At 40.9% G+C, this 19,581-nt stretch overlaps 1 protein-coding gene across 2 annotated transcripts in view; it reads right to left on the bottom strand.

Annotated features, from left to right (window-relative positions):
• The window catches only part of LOC102806301 (uncharacterized), a 111,731-nt gene that overhangs the window by 5,955 nt on the left and 86,195 nt on the right, over window positions 1–19,581 (bottom strand). For both annotated transcript variants that reach the window (XM_085494230.1, XM_085494229.1), the window contains exon 3: window positions 4,177–4,321. In XM_085494230.1, the coding sequence (XP_085350356.1) occupies window positions 4,177–4,321 (145 nt within the window). The remainder of the gene's footprint in view (window positions 1–4,176; window positions 4,322–19,581) is intronic.

The raw sequence follows: 19,581 nt of genomic DNA on the forward strand, positions 1-19,581 counted from the left end.
ACATATCCAGATTCACACTATATGCCCCTATTCTATCTTACATGAGCATATACACTTACACACTGAGCCCTACTTTATTTAACATACACGTCACCACATACACACTTTGTCCCAATTCTATCTTACATACACATATCCACATATACACTTTGTCCCTATTCTATCTTACATACACATATCCACATACACACTTTGTCCCTATTCTATCTTACATACACATATTCACATACACACTTTGTTCCTATTCTATCTTACATACACATATTCACATACACACTTTGTTCCTATTCTATCTTACATACACATATTCACATGCACACTTTGTCCCTATTCTATCTTACATACACATATCCACATACACACTTTGTCCCTATTCTATCTTACATACACATATTCACATACACACTTTGTTCCTATTCTATCTTACATACATATATTCACATACACACTTTGTTCCTATTCTATCATACATATACATATTTACATACACACTTTGTCCCTATTCTATCTTATATACACATATTCACAGACACGCTTGGTCCCTATTCTATCTTACATATACATATTCGCATACACACTTTGTTCCTATTCTATCTTACATACACATATTCACATGCACACTTTGTCTCTATTCTATCTTACATACACATATCCACATACACACTTTGTTCCTATTCTATCTTACATACACATATTCACATACACACTTTGTTCCTATTCTATCTTACATACATATATTCACATACACACTTTGTTCCTATTCTATCATACATATACATATTTACATACACACTTTGTCCCTATTCTATCTTATATACACATATTCACAGACACGCTTGGTCCCTATTCTATCTTACATATACATATTCGCATACACACTTTGTCCATATTCTATCTGACATACACATATTCACATACACACTTGGTCCCTATTCTATCTTACATACACATATCCACATACACACTTTGTCCCAATTCTATCGTACATATACATATTCCCATACACACTTTGTTCCTATTCTATCTTACATATACAAATTCAGATCCACACTTTGTCCCTATTCTATCGTACATATACATATTCACATACACACTTTGTTTCTATTCTATCTTACAAACACATATCCACAAACACACTTTGTCCCTATTCTATCTTACATACACATATCCACATACACACTTTGTCCCTATTCTATCTTACATACACATATTCACATACACACTTTGTCCATATTCTATCGTAGATACACATATTCACATACACACTTTGTTCCTATTCTATCTTACATACACATATCCACAAACACACTTTGTCCCTATTCTATCTTACATATACATAATCACATACACACTTTGTTCCTATTCTATCTTACATACACACACTCACATACACACTTTGTCCCTATTCTGTCTTACATCCACATATCCACATACACACTTTGTCACTATTCTATTTTACATACCCATATCCACATAACCACTTTATCCCTATTCTATCTCACATACACATATCCACATACACACTTTGTCCCTATTCTATCTTACATACACATATTCACGTACATACTTTGTATCTATTTTATCGTACATACAAATATCCACATAACCACTTTATCCATATTATATCTCATATAGACATATCAACACATACCACTTTATCCATATTCTATCTCACATAGACATATCATCCTACACACTTTATCCATATTCTAGCTTACATACACGTATCCACACACACGCACTTTGTCTCTATACTATCTTACATACGTATATCCACATACACACTTTGTCCCTATTCTATCGTACATACACATATCCACATACACACTGTGTTTCTATTCTATCTTACATACACATATCCACATACACACTTTGTCCCTATTCTATCGTACATACACATATCCACATACACACTTTGTCTCTATTCTATCTTACATACACATATCCACATACACACTGTGTCCCTATTCTATCTTACATATACATATTCACATACACACTTTGTCCCTATTCTAACTTACATAAACATATTCACATACACACTGTGTCCCTATTCTATCTTACATAGACATATCCACTAACACACTTTGTCCCTATTCTATCTTACATAAACATGTCCACATACACACTTTGTCCATATTCTATCGCACATAAACATATCCACATGCACACTTTGTCCCTATTCTATCTTACATAAACATGTCCACATACACACTTTGTCCATATTCTATCGCACATAAACATATCCACATACACACTTTGTCCCTATTCTATCTTACATAAACATATTCACATACACACTGTGTCCCTATTCTATCGAACATAAACATGTCCACATATACACTTTGTCCATATTATATCGTACATAAACATATCCACATACACACTTTGTCCCTATTCTATCTTACATAAACATGTCCACATACACACTTTGTCCATATTCTATCGCACGTAAACACATCCACATAAACACTTTGTCCCTATTCTATCTTACATAAACATATTCACTGCACACTGTGTCCCTATTCTATCTTACATAAACATATCCACATACACACTTTGTCCCTATTCTATCTTACATACACATATCCACATACACACTTTGTCGCTATTCTATCTTACATATACATATTCACATACAAACTTTGTCTCTATTCTATCTTACATATACATATTCACATACACACTTTGTTCCTATTCTATCTTACATAAACATATCCACATACACAATTTGTCCCTATTCTATATTACATAAACATATTCACATACACACTGTGTCCCTATTCTATCTTACATAAACATGTCCACATACACACTTTGTCCATATTCTATCGCACATATACATATCCACGTACACACTTTGTCCCTATTCTATCTTACATACACATATGCACATACACACTTTGTCGCTATTCTATCTTACATATACATATTCACATACAAACTTTGTCACTATTCTATCTTACATACACATATTCACAAACACACAATGTCCTTATTCTATTTTACATATACATATTCACATACACACTTTGTCCCTATTCTATTTAACATACACATATTCACATACACACTTTGTCCCTATTCTATTATACATACACATATTCACGTACACACTTTGTCTCTATTCTATCTTACATACACATATCCACATAACCACTTTATCCATATTATATCTCATATAGACATATCAACACATACCACTTTATCCATATTCTATCTCACATAGACATATCATCCTACACACTTTATCCATATTCTATCTTACATGCACGTATCCACACACACACTTTGTCTCTATACTATCTTACATACGCATATCCACATACACACTTTGTCCCTATTCTATCGTACATACACATATCCACATACACACTGTGTTTCTATTCTATCTTACATACACATATCCACATACACACTTTGTCCCTATTCTATCGTACATACACATATCCTCATACACACTTTGTCTCTATTCTATCTTACATACACGTATCCACATACACACTTTGTCTCTATTCTATCTTACATACACGTATCCACATACACACTTTGTCCCTATTCTATCTTACATACACGTATCCACACACATAATTTATCTCTATTCTATCGTACATACACATATCCACATAACCACTTTATCCATATTCTATCTCACATAGACATATCATCCTACACACTTTATCCATATTCTATCTTACATACACGTATCCACACACACACTTTGTCTCTATTCTATCTCACACACGCATATCCACATACACACTTTGTCCCTATTCTATCTTACATACACGTATTCACATACACACTTTGCCTCTATTCTATCTCACACACGCATATCCACATACACACTTTGTTCCTATTCTATCTTACATACACGTATTCACATACACACTTTGCCTCTATTCTATCGTACATACACATACACATATCCACATAACCACTTTATCCATATTTTATCTCATATAGACATATCATCCTACACACTTTATCCATATTCTATTTTACATATACACACACACTTTATATATATTCTATATCGACATATACACAAAGTCTTTATTTATGCTACCTGCATTATGAGCACATGTTCCTGGTCTAGAGTGAACCGTGAACCTATCTTTGTCTTAGTCAGAATGGTGATACATGAATTTATAATGTCTAAGAATACGTTATTACTTGTTGAACTGTTTCCACTTGGCATAGTAAGTAGTACAGATAATGTAACGATGATAATGATGATAATAACTGCAGCAACAGCAATACAAACTGCAACACCTGCTCCTGCACGTTTTGATGACTTATTGTTGCAGCACATTTGTTGCTTTAGTAAAAATAAAAAAAATATGTTATAACATTATGTTAAAGCGCGGTGGTCGTCGCGCAGCGCGTGATGGAATTTCATGTAAATGAAGCCCCTTTCACAATTGGTGCCAAACAGACTACCAATTATTGTACGATCCAGATGCGACAAAATGGTCGCATCTCGGTCGGGAAAAAAACCGTGCTGCTCCGATATTTTGAGCGACTGACGCGATGAAAAATAATTGCACGACAGGCAGTACGAGTGTTGTGCGACTGTGCACGCACTCGTAAGACCCCGAACGAGTGTTGCACGAGTATTTTCATGTCGTACGATGATGCGTCCTGTCGTACGAGTCCGTTGTACCACCCTAAGACTATTGGAAGACCTGTCTTGCCCCTTTTGCAACGTTGTACGATTTTTTTCACTCCCAATATAAGCTCGAGATCATCAGCGGTTGTAATGCAGAAAGTCGCATCGCGTGTCATATTTATAGGCCAACACCTCGCGCGACAGGTGGTGCGGTGTGTCGCACAATGGGTCGTAGCCTTGTAGATCGGTTGTAGTAGTCGTACAACGGGTCGCTAGGTCGCGCGACATATTGCGCTACAAAACGCATATGTCGTGCGACTTGGTCGCATCATCGTTCAACCGTTGCAGCCGTTGTACGACTGTTGCACCCGGAAACATAAAAATAATTGCACGATTACGTCTCACGACTGTTGTATCCTGGTGCAGTGGTCGTTCACCTCTCGTACGATTTTATATATTGCTTGCGACTCAAAGAAAACACTTCTACAACAGGACGGACAAAATATTTTCGAAAAAAAAATCATCGCACGAGTGAGGCGCCAATTATGAAAGAGGTTTAAACAATGTATTTTACACGCGTTGTATACGTCGCTATGAGTCCCATAGCGAACAGATCCCGACGCGACGACTGCCACCCTTTAATAGCCTGAATCCGTTTTTCTAATTTGGTCGTGATTGTGTTTGTAATTATTCTGGAAGTAGATTTCAGGTATATACACAAAAGGGTTACATCTTTCTTTTAACGGAAATTGGCAACATTAAAGCGGCAGGTCGTCACCTGCGCTCGCGCGGGAATTGAGTCCCAAGCGACGATAACAACACACACTGAAAACGCAAAGGCTCAAGGGCAGACGCTTGATTGTAAACAATGACACGCTATGCGCAGGTGACGACTCTCCCGCTTTAATATATTGTGCTATGGAACGTATTAGATAAAATGTGATCCTGTGAAATTTTGATTTATAAAATATATATAAAAATATTTTTTCAAGAATTACTTAAACATGGCAACAATTTTTGCATACACATTTTCATCTGCATTTCCTTGCAATATTGATTAAAAAGGTTTAACATGTACAAACATTACAGGTAAGAAGATAATAAATGAGTACACCTTGCAACTGCGTGCCACCTAAGAGTACACCAATCGGTGAATGCTAGTTCCAGGGTCCCCTATTTCACTATGTTTCAGATGTTTATCATATTCCAACATGGTTTTTGTTGATTTACAGTTATTTCTGTGTCTACGAATTTTCTTTAAAATGAAGTTTGTATAAAATAAGAGAAATAACCACCTTCAGAGGCGTGTTTACCATGAGTATGCCACCGAGTGCTTATAAGGATTGAGTACATTGCTGCATTAGCTAATTAAATGTGTAACAGATGTGCTATTCCGTGTTAAAATATTCCAGGTGTGATCCCGACAGACGCAAACACGGAATCAATTTTCACTAAAAGATCACGTTTCTGTAAGGAATCGTTCAGATTATCACATTACTCCTTGGCCAAAGCCTTGATATCAAACGCTTTTTTCTCCCCCTTTACCTAAATGGTTTGGACTTTAGAGGCGTCAGCAAAAAACTATCAATTAATTTCATATATTGTTTGAAGCCTCTTTTGTTATAAGCTCACACTTATTGAAGAATGCCGTAGACGGCTTCAAACCAGGAATTTACAATGTTTTTCCTTTACGAACATTCCTCTAGGATTTTTTGATGATATAGAAAATCCACGAATATATTTATAATTTGATTAAGGATCGACCATACAATTCAGTAAAGTTTAGAGATAAATGTTGTCGATAGCGTCGGGTAAACGTCTCTGGGCTGACGGAATATTCAGGAGGTGGCTGGCTGTCAATCGTCAGATCAAACATAGGAGTATCAAGAGCTACGTCGAAATTATGGATGACGCTCATGTCCTGGGATATCGACAAGACGGGACTGTCATGAATATCGGTTGCATCTTATATATAAGATGGATTGACAGACAAAATATTGCTACTAGTGCCATCGAATAGACGTGATCTTATTGACTAGTAAATGAGCATGAATATTTCATATCTATAATAAAAATAGCTCGAAGTGCGGAAATCATGCAAGGTGCATACAGCATAAATCCGTGATGTACAACGTAGTAGAATCATCGTTCTAGCTGCACATAAACCAAGAAATGAGAATATTGGATGTACCTGTGCTAGTTGGCAGAGAGCGGAGTTTAACCTTGGGTTGTGAATACGATTGATTGATTAAAATGGACGGATTATCTTGTTAGTGGTTGGCGAAGTTGGTTCAAATTGTGCAAGTGGGACGCTAGTTTCCAAAATAAGCATGTTATGGATGAAGACGGCATTAGGTATATTGTCACTATATTCAAAATCTCGCCGTGTCCATATTAGTAACGTTGAAGTTGTGATCGTTTTTCCGAAAAATATCCATCATTGATACATATTATGGTATGTGTGGTCCGGTGAAATAACATGATGTTCTTTTGAGGTTACTGCAAAGTAACAACTGAAGTGTGCCACAGGTTGATGCGACCGTATAAATGTCACAGTGCTTCATAGTAACAACTGATGCATGGCATAGGTTGATGCAACCGTGTAATTGTCACAGTGCTTCATAGTAACAACTGATGCACGACAGAGGTTGATGCGACCGTATAATTGTCATAGTGTTTCATAGAAACAACTGATGCATGGCATAGGTTGATGCAACCGTGTAATTGTCACAGTGTTCCATAGTAACAACTGATGCATGGCATAGGTTGATGTGACCGTGTAATTGTCGCAGTGCTTCATAGTAACAACTGATGCACGGCAGAGGTTGATACGACCGTGTAATTGTCACACTGCTTCATAGTAACAACTGATGCACGACAGAGGTTGATACGACCGTGTAATTGTCACACTGCTTCATAGTAACAACTGATGCACGACAGAGGTTGATGCAGCCGTGTAATTTTCACAGTATGTCATAGTAACAACTGGTGCATGGCCGAAGTTGATGCGACCATGTAATTGCCACAGTGTTTCATGGTAAAGACTGATGCATTGCAGAGGGTGATGCGACTATGAAATTGTCACAGTGCTTAATAGTAACAACTGATGCATGGCAAGGTTTGATGCGACCGTGTAATTGTCACAGTGCTTCATAGTAGCAACTGATGCATGGCAAGGGTTGATGCGACCGTGTAATTGTCACAGTGCTTCATAGTAACAACTGATGCATGGCAGAGTTTGATGAGAGCGCGTAATTGTCACAGTGCTTCACAGTAACAACTGATGAATGGCAGAGGTTGATGCAACCGTGCAATTGTCACAGTGCTTCATAGTAACAACTGATGCATGGCAGAGGTTGATGAGACCGCGTAATTGTCACAGTGCTTCACAGTAACAACTGATGAATGGTATAGGTTGCTGTAACCTTTAAATTACCATAGAGCTTCATAGTAACAACTGATGCATGGCATAGTTTGATGCGACCGTGTAATTGTCACAGTGTTTCCCAGTGACAACTGATGCATGACAGAGGTTGATGTGACCGTGTAATTGTCACAGTGCTTCATAGTAAAAACTGATGCACGGCAGAGGGTGATGCGACAGTAAAAATTGTCACAATGTTGCATAGTATCAACTGATGCATGGCAGAGGTTGATGCGACCGTATAATTGTCACAGTGTTTCCTAGTAACAACTGATGCTTGGCAGAGGGTGATGCGACTGTAAAAAATGTCACAGTGTTGCATAGTAACAACTGACGCATGGCAGAGGTTGATACGACCGTGTAATTGTCACAGTGCTTCATAGTAACAACTGATGCATGGCAGAGGTTGATGAGACCGCGTAATTGTCGCAGTGCTTCATAGTAACAACTGATGCATGGCAGAGGTTGATGAGACCGCGTAATTGTAACAGTGCTTCATAGTAACAACTGATGCTTGGCAGAGGGTGATGCGACTGTAAAAAATGTCACAGTGTTGCATAGTAACAACTGACGCATGGCAGAGGTTGATGCGACCGTGTAATTGTCACAGTGCTTCATAGCAACAACTGATGCATGGCAGAGTTTGATGTGACCGAGTAATTGTCACAGTACTTCATAGTAACACCTGATACATGCATAGGTTGATGCGATCATGTAATTGTCACATTGATTTATAGTAACAACTGATGCATGGCAGAAGTTGATGCGACGGTGTAATTGTCACAGTGTTTCATAGTAACAACTGATGCATGTCAGAGGGTGATGCGACTGTAAAAATTGTCACAGTGTTGCATAGTAACAACTGATGCGTGGCAGAAGTTTATGCGACCGTGTAAAATTTAATTGTCACAGTACTTAACTGTGACAACTGATGCATGGCAGAGGTTGATGTGACCGTGTAATTGTCACAGTGCTTCATAATAACAAATGATGCATGGCAGAGTTTGATGTGACCGAGTAATTGTCACAGTGCTTCACAGTAACAACTGATGAATGGCAGAGGTTGATGCAACCGTGCAATTGTCACAGTGCTTCATAGTAACAACTGATGCATGGCAGAGGTTGAGGAGACCACGTAATTGTCACAGTGCTTCAGAGTAACAACTGATGAATGGTATAGGTTGTTGTAACCTTTAATTTACCACAGAGCTTCATAGTAACAACTGATGCATGGCATAGTTTGATGCGACCGTGTAATTGTCACAGTGTTTCCCAGTAACAACTGATGCATGACAGAGGTTGATGTGACCGTGTAATTGTCACAGTGCTTCATAGTAACAACTGATGCACGGCAGAGGGTGATGCGACAGTAAAAAGTGTCACAGTGTTGCATAGTATCAACTGATGCATGGCAGAGGTTGATGCGACCGTAAAATTGTCACAGTGTTTCCTAGTAACAACTGATGCTTGGCAGAGGGTGATGCGACTGTAAAAAATGTCACAGTGTTGCATAGTAACAACTGACGCATGGCAGAGGTTGATGCGACCGTGTAATTTTCACAGTGCTTCATAGTAACAACTGATGCATGGCAGAGGTTGATGAGACCGCGTAATTGTAACAGTGCTTCACAGTAACAACTGATGCATGGCAGAGGTTGATGCGATCGTGTAATTGTCACAGTGATTTATAGTAACAACTGATGCATGGCAGAGGTTGATGCAACCGTGTAATTGTCACAGTGCTTCACAGTGACAACTGATGCATGGTATAGGTTTAGGCGACCGTGTAATTGTTACAGTGTTTTATAGTAACAACTGATACATGTCATAGGTTGATGCGATCGTTCAATTGGCACAGTGATTTATAGTAACAACTGATATATGGCAAGGTTGATGCGACCGTGTAATTGTCGCAGTGTTTCATATTAACAACTAATGCATGGCAGAGGGTGATGCGACTGTAAAAAATGTCACAGTGTTGCATAGTAACAACTGATGCGTGGCAGAAGTTTATGCGACCGTGTAAAATTTAATTGTCACAGTGCTTCACAGTAACAACTGATGCATGGTATAGGGCGATGCGACCGTGTAATTGTCACAGTGCTTCGAAGTAACAACTGATGCATGGTAGAGGTTGATGCGACCGTGTTATTGTCACAGTGCTTTATAGTAACAATTGATGCATGGCAGAGGTTGATGTGACCGTGTAATTGTCACAGTGCTTCATAGTAGCAACTGATGCATGGCAGAGGTTGATGCGACCGTGTAATTGTCACAGTGCTTCATAGTAACAACTGTTGCATGGCAGAGGGTGAGGCGACTGTAAAAATTGTCACAGTGCTTCACAGTAACAACTGATGCATGGTATAGGTTGACGCGACCGTGAAATTGTCACAGTATTTAATAGTAACAACTGATGCATGGCAGAGGTTGATGTGACCGTGTAATTGTCACAGTGTTTTATAGTAACGACTGATGCATGGCAGAGGGTGATGCGACTGTGAAATTGTCACAGTGTTGCATAGTAACAACTAATGCATGGCAGAGGTTGGTGCGACTACAATTGTCACAGTGTTTCATAGTAACATCTGATGCATGGCAGAGGGTGATGCGACGGTAAAAATTGTCACAGTGTTGCATAGTAACAACTGATGCATGTCAGAAGTTTATGCGACCGTGTAAAATTTAATTCTCACTGTGCTTCACAGTAACAACTGATGCATGGTATAGGGCGATGCGACCGTGTAATTGTCACAGTGTTGCATAGTAACAACTGACGCATGGCAGAGGTTGATGCAACCGTGCAATTGTCACAGTGCTTGATAGTAACAACTGATGCATGGCATAGGTTGATGAGACCGCGTAATTGTAACAGTGCTTCACAGTAACAACTGATGAATGGTATAGGTTGTTGTAACCTTTAAATTATCATAGAGCTTCATAGTAACAACTGATGCATGGCATAGTTTGATGCGACCGTGTAATTGTCACAGTGTTTCCCAGTGACAACTGATGCATGACAGAAGTTGATGCGACCGTGTAAGTGTCACAGTGCTTCACAGTGACAACTGATGCATGGCAGAGATTGATGTGACCGAGTAATTGTCACAGTGCTTCATAGTAACAACTGATGCATGGCAGAAGTTGATGCGACCGTGTAATTGTCACAGTGTTTCCTAGTAACAACTGATGCATGGCAGAGGGTGATGCGACTGTAAAAATTGTCACAGTGTTGCATAGTAACAACTGATGCATGACAGAAGTTTATGCGACCGTGTAAGATTTAATTCTCACAGTGCTTCACTGTAACAACTGATGCATGGTATAGGGCGATGCAACCGTGTAGTTGTCACAGTGTTTCGTAGTAACAACTGATGCATGGTAGATGTTGATGCGACCGTGTTATTGTCACACTGCTTCATAGTATTAACTGATGCATGGCAGAGTTGATGTGACCGTGTAATTGTCACAGTGCTTCATAGTAACAACTGGTGCATGGCATAGGTTGATGCGACCGTGTAATTGTTACAGTGTTTCATAGTAACAACTGATGCATGGCAGAGGGTGATGCGACTGTAAAAGTTGTCACAGTGTTGCATAGTAACAACTGATGCATGGCAGAGGGTGATGCGACTATAATTGTCACAGTGTTTCATAGTAACAACTGATGCATGGCAGACTTTGATGCGACCGAGTAATTGTCACAGTGCTTCATAGTAACAACTGATGCATGGAAGAGGTTGATGCTACCGTGTAATTGTCATAGTGATTTATAGCAACAACTCATGCATGACAGACTTTGATGCGACCGTGTAATTGTCACACTACTTCATAGTAACAACTGATGCATGGCAGAGTTTGATGCGACCGTGTAATTGTCACAGTGCTTCACAGTAACAACTGATGCATGGCAGAGGTTGATGTGTCCGTGTAATTGTTACAGTGCTTCATAGTAACAACTGATGCATGGCAGAAGTTGATGCGACCGTGTAATTGTCACAGTGCTTCATAGCAACAACTGATGCATGTCAGAGTTTGATGCGACCGAGTAATTGTCACAGTGCTTCATAGTAACAACTGATGCATGGCAGAGGTTGATGCGACTGTGTAATTGTCACAGTGTTTCCTAGTAACAACTGATGCATGGTAGAGGTTGATGTGTCCGTGTAATTGTCACAGTGTTTCACAGTGACACCTGATGCATGGCAGAGGGTGATGCGACTATAATTGTCACAGTGTTTCATAGTAACAACTGATGCATGGCAGAGGGTGATGCGACTATAATTGTCACAGTGTTTCATAGTAACAACTGATGCATGGCAGACTTTGATGCGACCGAGTAATTGTCACAGTGCTTCATAGCAACAACTGATGCATGGCAGAGGTTGAAGCGACCGTGTAATTGTCACAGTGTTGCATAGTAACAACTGATGCGTGGCATAAATATATGCGACCGTGTAAATTTTAATTGTCACAGTGCTTCACAGTAATAACTGATGCATGGTATAGGGCGATGCGACCGTGTAATTGTCACAGTGTTTCGTAGTAACAACTGATGCATGGTAGAGGTTGATGCGACCGTGTTATTGTCACACTGCTTCATAGTAACAACCGATGCATGGCAGAGGTTGATGCGACCGTGTAATTGTCACAGTGCTTCATAGTAACAACTGATGCATGGCAGAGGTTGATGCGACCGTGTTATTGTCACAGTGTTTAACAGTAACAACTGATGCATGGCAGAGGTTGATGCGACCGTGTAATTGTCACAGTGCTTCATAGTAACAACTGATGCATGGCAGAGTTTGATGCGACCGTGTAATTGTTACAGTGTTTCATAGTAACAACTGATGCTTGGCAGAGGGTGATGCGACCGTGTAATCGTCACAGTGCTTCATAGTAACAACTGATGCATGGCAGAGTTTGATGCGACCGTGTAATTGTCACAGTGCTTCATAGTAACAACTGATGCATGGCAGAGTTTGATGCGACCGTGTAATTGTCACAGTGCTTCATAGTAACAACTGATGCATGGCAGAGGGTGATGCGACTGTGAAATTGTCACAGTGTTGCATAGTAACAACTGATGCATGGCAGAGGTTGATGTGAACGTGTAATTGTCACAGTGCTTCATAGTAACAACTGATGCATGGCAGAGTTTGATGCGACCGTGTAATTGTCACAGTGTTTCATAGTAACAACTGATGCATGGCAGACTTTGATGCGACCGAGTAATTGTCACAGTGCTTCATAGTAACAACTGATGCATGGAAGAGGTTGATGCTACCGTGTAATTGTCATAGTGATTTATAGCAACAACTCATGCATGACAGACTTTGATGCGACCGTGTAATTGTCACACTACTTCATAGTAACAACTGATGCATGGCAGAGTTTGATGCGACCGTGTAATTGTCACAGTGCTTCACAGTAACAACTGATGCATGGCAGAGGTTGATGTGTCCGTGTAATTGTTACAGTGCTTCATAGTAACAACTGATGCATGGCAGAAGTTGATGCGACCGTGTAATTGTCACAGTGCTTCATAGCAACAACTGATGCATGTCAGAGTTTGATGCGACCGAGTAATTGTCACAGTGCTTCATAGTAACAACTGATGCATGGCAGAGGTTGATGCGACTGTGTAATTGTCACAGTGTTTCCTAGTAACAACTGATGCATGGTAGAGGTTGATGTGTCCGTGTAATTGTCACAGTGTTTCACAGTGACACCTGATGCATGGCAGAGGGTGATGCGACTATAATTGTCACAGTGTTTCATAGTAACAACTGATGCATGGCAGAGGGTGATGCGACTATAATTGTCACAGTGTTTCATAGTAACAACTGATGCATGGCAGACTTTGATGCGACCGAGTAATTGTCACAGTGCTTCATAGCAACAACTGATGCATGGCAGAGGTTGAAGCGACCGTGTAATTGTCACAGTGTTGCATAGTAACAACTGATGCGTGGCATAAATATATGCGACCGTGTAAATTTTAATTGTCACAGTGCTTCACAGTAATAACTGATGCATGGTATAGGGCGATGCGACCGTGTAATTGTCACAGTGTTTCGTAGTAACAACTGATGCATGGTAGAGGTTGATGCGACCGTGTTATTGTCACACTGCTTCATAGTAACAACCGATGCATGGCAGAGGTTGATGCGACCGTGTAATTGTCACAGTGCTTCATAGTAACAACTGATGCATGGCAGAGGTTGATGCGACCGTGTTATTGTCACAGTGTTTAACAGTAACAACTGATGCATGGCAGAGGTTGATGCGACCGTGTAATTGTCACAGTGCTTCATAGTAACAACTGATGCATGGCAGAGGTTGATGCGACCGTGTAATTGTCACAGTGCTTCATAGTAACAACTGATGCATGGCAGAGGTTGATGCGACTGTGAAATTGTCACAGTGTTTCATAGTAACAACTGATGCATGGCAGAGGTTGATGTGAACGTGTAATTGTCACAGTGCTTCACAGTAACAACTGATGCATGGCAGAGGTTGATGTGAACGTGTAATTGTCACAGTGCTTCATAGTAACAACTGATGCATGGCAGAGGTTGATGCGACCGTGTAATTGTCACAGTGTTGCATAGTAACAACTGATGCATGGCAGAGGTTCATGCGACCAAGTAATTGTCACAGTGCTTCACAGTAACAACTGATGCATGGTATAGGTTGACGCGACCATGAAATTGTCACAGTGTTTAATAGTAACAACTGATGCTAGGTAGAGGTTGATGCGACCGTGCTATTGTCATACTGCTTCATAGTAACAACTGATGCATGGCAGAGTTTGATGCGACCGTGTAATTGTCACAGTGCTTCATAGTAACAACTGGTGCATGGCAGAGTTTGATGCGACCGTGTAATTATCACAGTGCTTAACAGTAACATCTGATGCATGGCAGAGGTTGATGCGACCGTCAAATTGTCACAGCGCTTCACAGTGACAACTGATGTATGGTAGAGGTTGATGGGACCGTGTTATTGTCACACTGCTTCATAGTTACAACTTATGCATGACATACTTTGATGCGACCATGTAATTGCCACAGTGCTTTATAGTAACAACTGATGCGTGGTAGAGGTTGATGCTACCGTGTAATTGTCACAGTGCTTCATAATAACAACTGATGCATGACAGAGGGTGATGCGACCGTGTAATTGTCACAGTGCTTCACAGTAACAACTGATGCATGGCAGAGGTTGATGCAACCGTGTAATTGTCACAGTGCTTCACAGCGACAACTGATGTATGGTAGAGGTTGATGCGACCGTGTTAATGTCACACTGCTTCATAGTAACAACTGATGCATGGCATAGGTTGATGCGACTGTGTAATTGTCACAGAGCTTATAGTATCAACTGGTGCATGGCAGAGATTGATGCGACCGTGTAATTGTCACAGTGCTTCATAGTAACAACTGATGCATGGCAGAGGTTGAAGCGACCGTGTAATTGTCACAGTGTTTCATAGTAACAACTGATGCATGGCAGAGGTTGATGCGACCGTGTAATTGTCACAGTGCTTCATAGTAACAACTGATGCATGGCAGAGGTTGATGCGACTGTGAAATTGTCACAGTGTTTCATAGTAACAACTGATGCATGGCAGAGGTTGATGTGAACGTGTAATTGTCACAGTGCTTCACAGTAACAACTGATGCATGGCAGAGGTTGATGTGAACGTGTAATTGTCACAGTGCTTCATAGTAACAACTGATGCATGGCAGAGGTTGATGCGACCGTGTAATTGTCACAGTGTTGCATCGTAACAACTGATGCATGGCAGAGGTTCATGCGACCAAGTAATTGTCACAGTGCTTCACAGTAACAACTGATGCATGGTATAGGTTGACGCGACCATGAAATTGTCACAGTGTTTAATAGTAACAACTGATGCTAGGTAGAGGTTGATGCGACCGTGCTATTGTCATACTGCTTCATAGTAACAACTGATGCATGGCAGAGTTTGATGCGACCGTGTAATTGTCACAGTGCTTCATAGTAACAACTGGTGCATGGCAGAGTTTGATGCGACCGTGTAATTATCACAGTGCTTAACAGTAACATCTGATGCATGGCAGAGGTTGATGCGACCGTCAAATTGTCACAGCGCTTCACAGTGACAACTGATGTATGGTAGAGGTTGATGGGACCGTGTTATTGTCACACTGCTTCATAGTTACAACTTATGCATGACATACTTTGATGCGACCATGTAATTGCCACAGTGCTTTATAGTAACAACTGATGCGTGGTAGAGGTTGATGCTACCGTGTAATTGTCACAGTGCTTCATAATAACAACTGATGCATGACAGAGGGTGATGCGACCGTGTAATTGTCACAGTGCTTCACAGTAACAACTGATGCATGGCAGAGGTTGATGCAACCGTGTAATTGTCACAGTGCTTCACAGCGACAACTGATGTATGGTAGAGGTTGATGCGACCGTGTTAATGTCACACTGCTTCATAGTAACAACTGATGCATGGCATAGGTTGATGCGACTGTGTAATTGTCACAGTGCTTATAGTATCAACTGGTGCATGGCAGAGATTGATGCGACCGTGTAATTGTCACAGTGCTTCATAGTAACAACTGATGCATGGCAGAGGTTGAAGCGACCGTGTAATTGTCACAGTGTTTCATAGTAACAACTGATGCATGGCAGAGGGTGATGCGACTGTGAAATTGTCACAGTGTTGCATAGTAACAACTGAAGCATGGCAGAGTTTGGTGCGACTATAATTGTCACAGTGTTTCATAGTAACAACTGATGCATGGCAGAGGGTGATGCGACTGTAAAAATTGTCACAGTGTTGCATAGTAACAACTGATGCATGGCAGAGGTTGATGCGACCGTGTAATTGTCACAGTGCTTCATGGTAACAACTGATGCATGGTATAAGTTGATGCGACCGTGTTATTGTCGCAGTGCTTCACAGTAACAACTGATGCATGGCAAGGTTGATGCGACCGTGTAATTGTCACACTGCTTCATAGTAACAAGTGATGCATGGCAGAGGTTGATGCGACTGTGTTATTGTCACACTACTTCATAGTAACAACTGATACATGGCATTGTTTGATGCGACCGTGTAATTGTCACAGTGCTTCACAGTAACAACTGATGCATGGCAGAGGTTGATGTGAAAGTGTAATTGTCACAGTGCTTCATAGTAACAACTGATGCATGGCAGAGGTTGATGCGACCGTGTAATTGTCACAGTGCTTCTTAGTAACAACTGATGCATGGCAGAGGTTGATGTGAACGTGTAATTGTCATAGTGCTTCATTGTAACAACTGATGCATGGCAGAGGTTGATGCGACCGTGTAATTGTCATAGTGATTCATAGTAACAACTGGTGCATGGCACAGGTTGATGCGACCGTGCAATTGTCACAGTGTTTCATAGTAACAACTGATGCATGGCAGAGGGTGCTGCGACTGTAAAAAATTTCACAGTGTTGCATAGTAACAACTGATGCATGGCAGAGCTTCATGCGATCATGTAATTGTCACAGTGCTTCTCAGTAGCAACTGATGCATGGTATAGGTTGACGCGACCATGAAATTGTCACAGTGTTTAATAGTAACAACTGATGCTTGGTAGAGGTTGATGCGACCGTGCTATTGTCATACTGCTTCATAGTAACAACTGATGCATGGCAGAGTTTGATGCGACCGTGTAATTGTCACAGTGCTTCATAGTAACAACTGATGCATGACAGACTTTGATGCGACCGTGTAATTGTCACAGTGCTTCATAGTAACAACTGGTGCATGGCAGAGTTTGATGCGACCGTGTAATTGTCACAGTGCTTAACAGTAACATCTGATGCATGGCAGAGGTTGATGCGACGGTGTAATTGTCACAGTGCTTCACAGTGACAACTGATGTATGGTAGAGGTTGATGCGACCGTGTTATTGTCACACTGCTTCATAGTTACACCTGATGCATGACATACTTTGATGCGACCATGTAATTGTCACAGTGCTTTATAGTAACAACTGATGCACGGCATAGGTTGATGCGACCGTGTAATTGTCACAGTGCTTCATAGTAACAACTGATGCATGGCAGAGGTTGATGCGACCGTGTAATTGTCACAGTGCTTCATAGTAACAACTGATGCATGGCAGAGGTTGAAGCGACCGTGTAATTGTCACAGTGTTTCATAGTAACAACTGATGCATGGCAGAGGGTGATGCGACTGTGAAATTGTCACAGTGTTGCATAGTAACAACTGATGCATGGCAGAGGTTGGTGCGACTATAATTGTCATAGTGTTTCATAGTAACAACTGATGCATGGCAGAGGTTGAAGCGACCGTGTAATTGTCACAGTGCTTCATAGTAACAACTGATGCATGGCAGAGGTTGAAGCGACCGTGTAATTGTCACAGTGTTTCATAGTAACAACTGATGCATGGCAGAGGGTGATGCGACTGTAAAAATTGTCACAGTGTTGCATAGTAACAACTGGTGCATGGCAGAGTTTGATGCGACCGTGTAATTGTCACAGTGCTTAACAGTAACATCTGATGCATGGCAGAGGTTGATGCGACCGTGAAATTGTCACAGTGCTGCACAGTGACAACTGATGCGTGGTAGAGGTTGATGCTACCGTGTAATTGTCACAGTGCTTCATAATAACAACTGATGCATGACAGAGGGTGATGCGACCGTGTAATTGTCACAGTGCTTCACAGTAACAACTGATGCATGGCAGAGGTTGATGCAACCGTGTAATTGTCACAGTGCTTCACAGCGACAACTGATGTATGGTGGAGGTTGATGCGACCGTGTTAATGTCACACTGCTTCATAGTAACAACTGATGCATGGCATAGGTTGATGCGACCGTGTAATTGTCACAGTGCTTCATAGTAACAACTGGTGCATGGCAGAGATTGATGCGACCGTGTAATTGTCACAGTGCTTCATAGTAACAACTGATGCATGGCAGAGGCTGAAGCGACCGTGTAATTGTCACAGTGTTTCATAGTAACAACTGATGCATGGCAGAGGGTGATGCGACTGTGAAATTGTCACAGTGTTGCATAGTAACAACTGAAGCATGGCAGAGTTTGGTGCGACCGTGTTAATGTCACACTGCTTCATAGTAACAACTGATGCACGGCATAGGTTGATGCGACCGTGTAATTGTCACAGTGTTGCATAGTAACAACTGATGCGTGGCATAAATATATGCGACCGTGTAAATTTTAATTGTCACAGTGCTTCACAGTAATAACTGATGCATGGTATAGGGCGATGCGACCGTGTAATTGTCACAGTGTTTCGTAGTAACAACTGATGCATGGTAGAGGTTGATGCGACCGTGTAATTGTCACAGTGCTTCACAGTAACAACTGATGCATGGCAGACTTTGATGCGACCGTGTAATTGTCACAGTGCTTCACAGTAACAACTGATGCATGGCAGAAGTTGATGCGACCGTGTTGTTGTCACAGTGTTTCACAGTAACAACTGATGCATGGCAGAGGTTGATGTG

Source organism: Saccoglossus kowalevskii, chromosome 20, assembly GCF_978046115.1.
Source record: "Saccoglossus kowalevskii chromosome 20, keSacKowa6.1, whole genome shotgun sequence".
Taxonomy (NCBI): domain Eukaryota; kingdom Metazoa; phylum Hemichordata; class Enteropneusta; family Harrimaniidae; genus Saccoglossus; species Saccoglossus kowalevskii.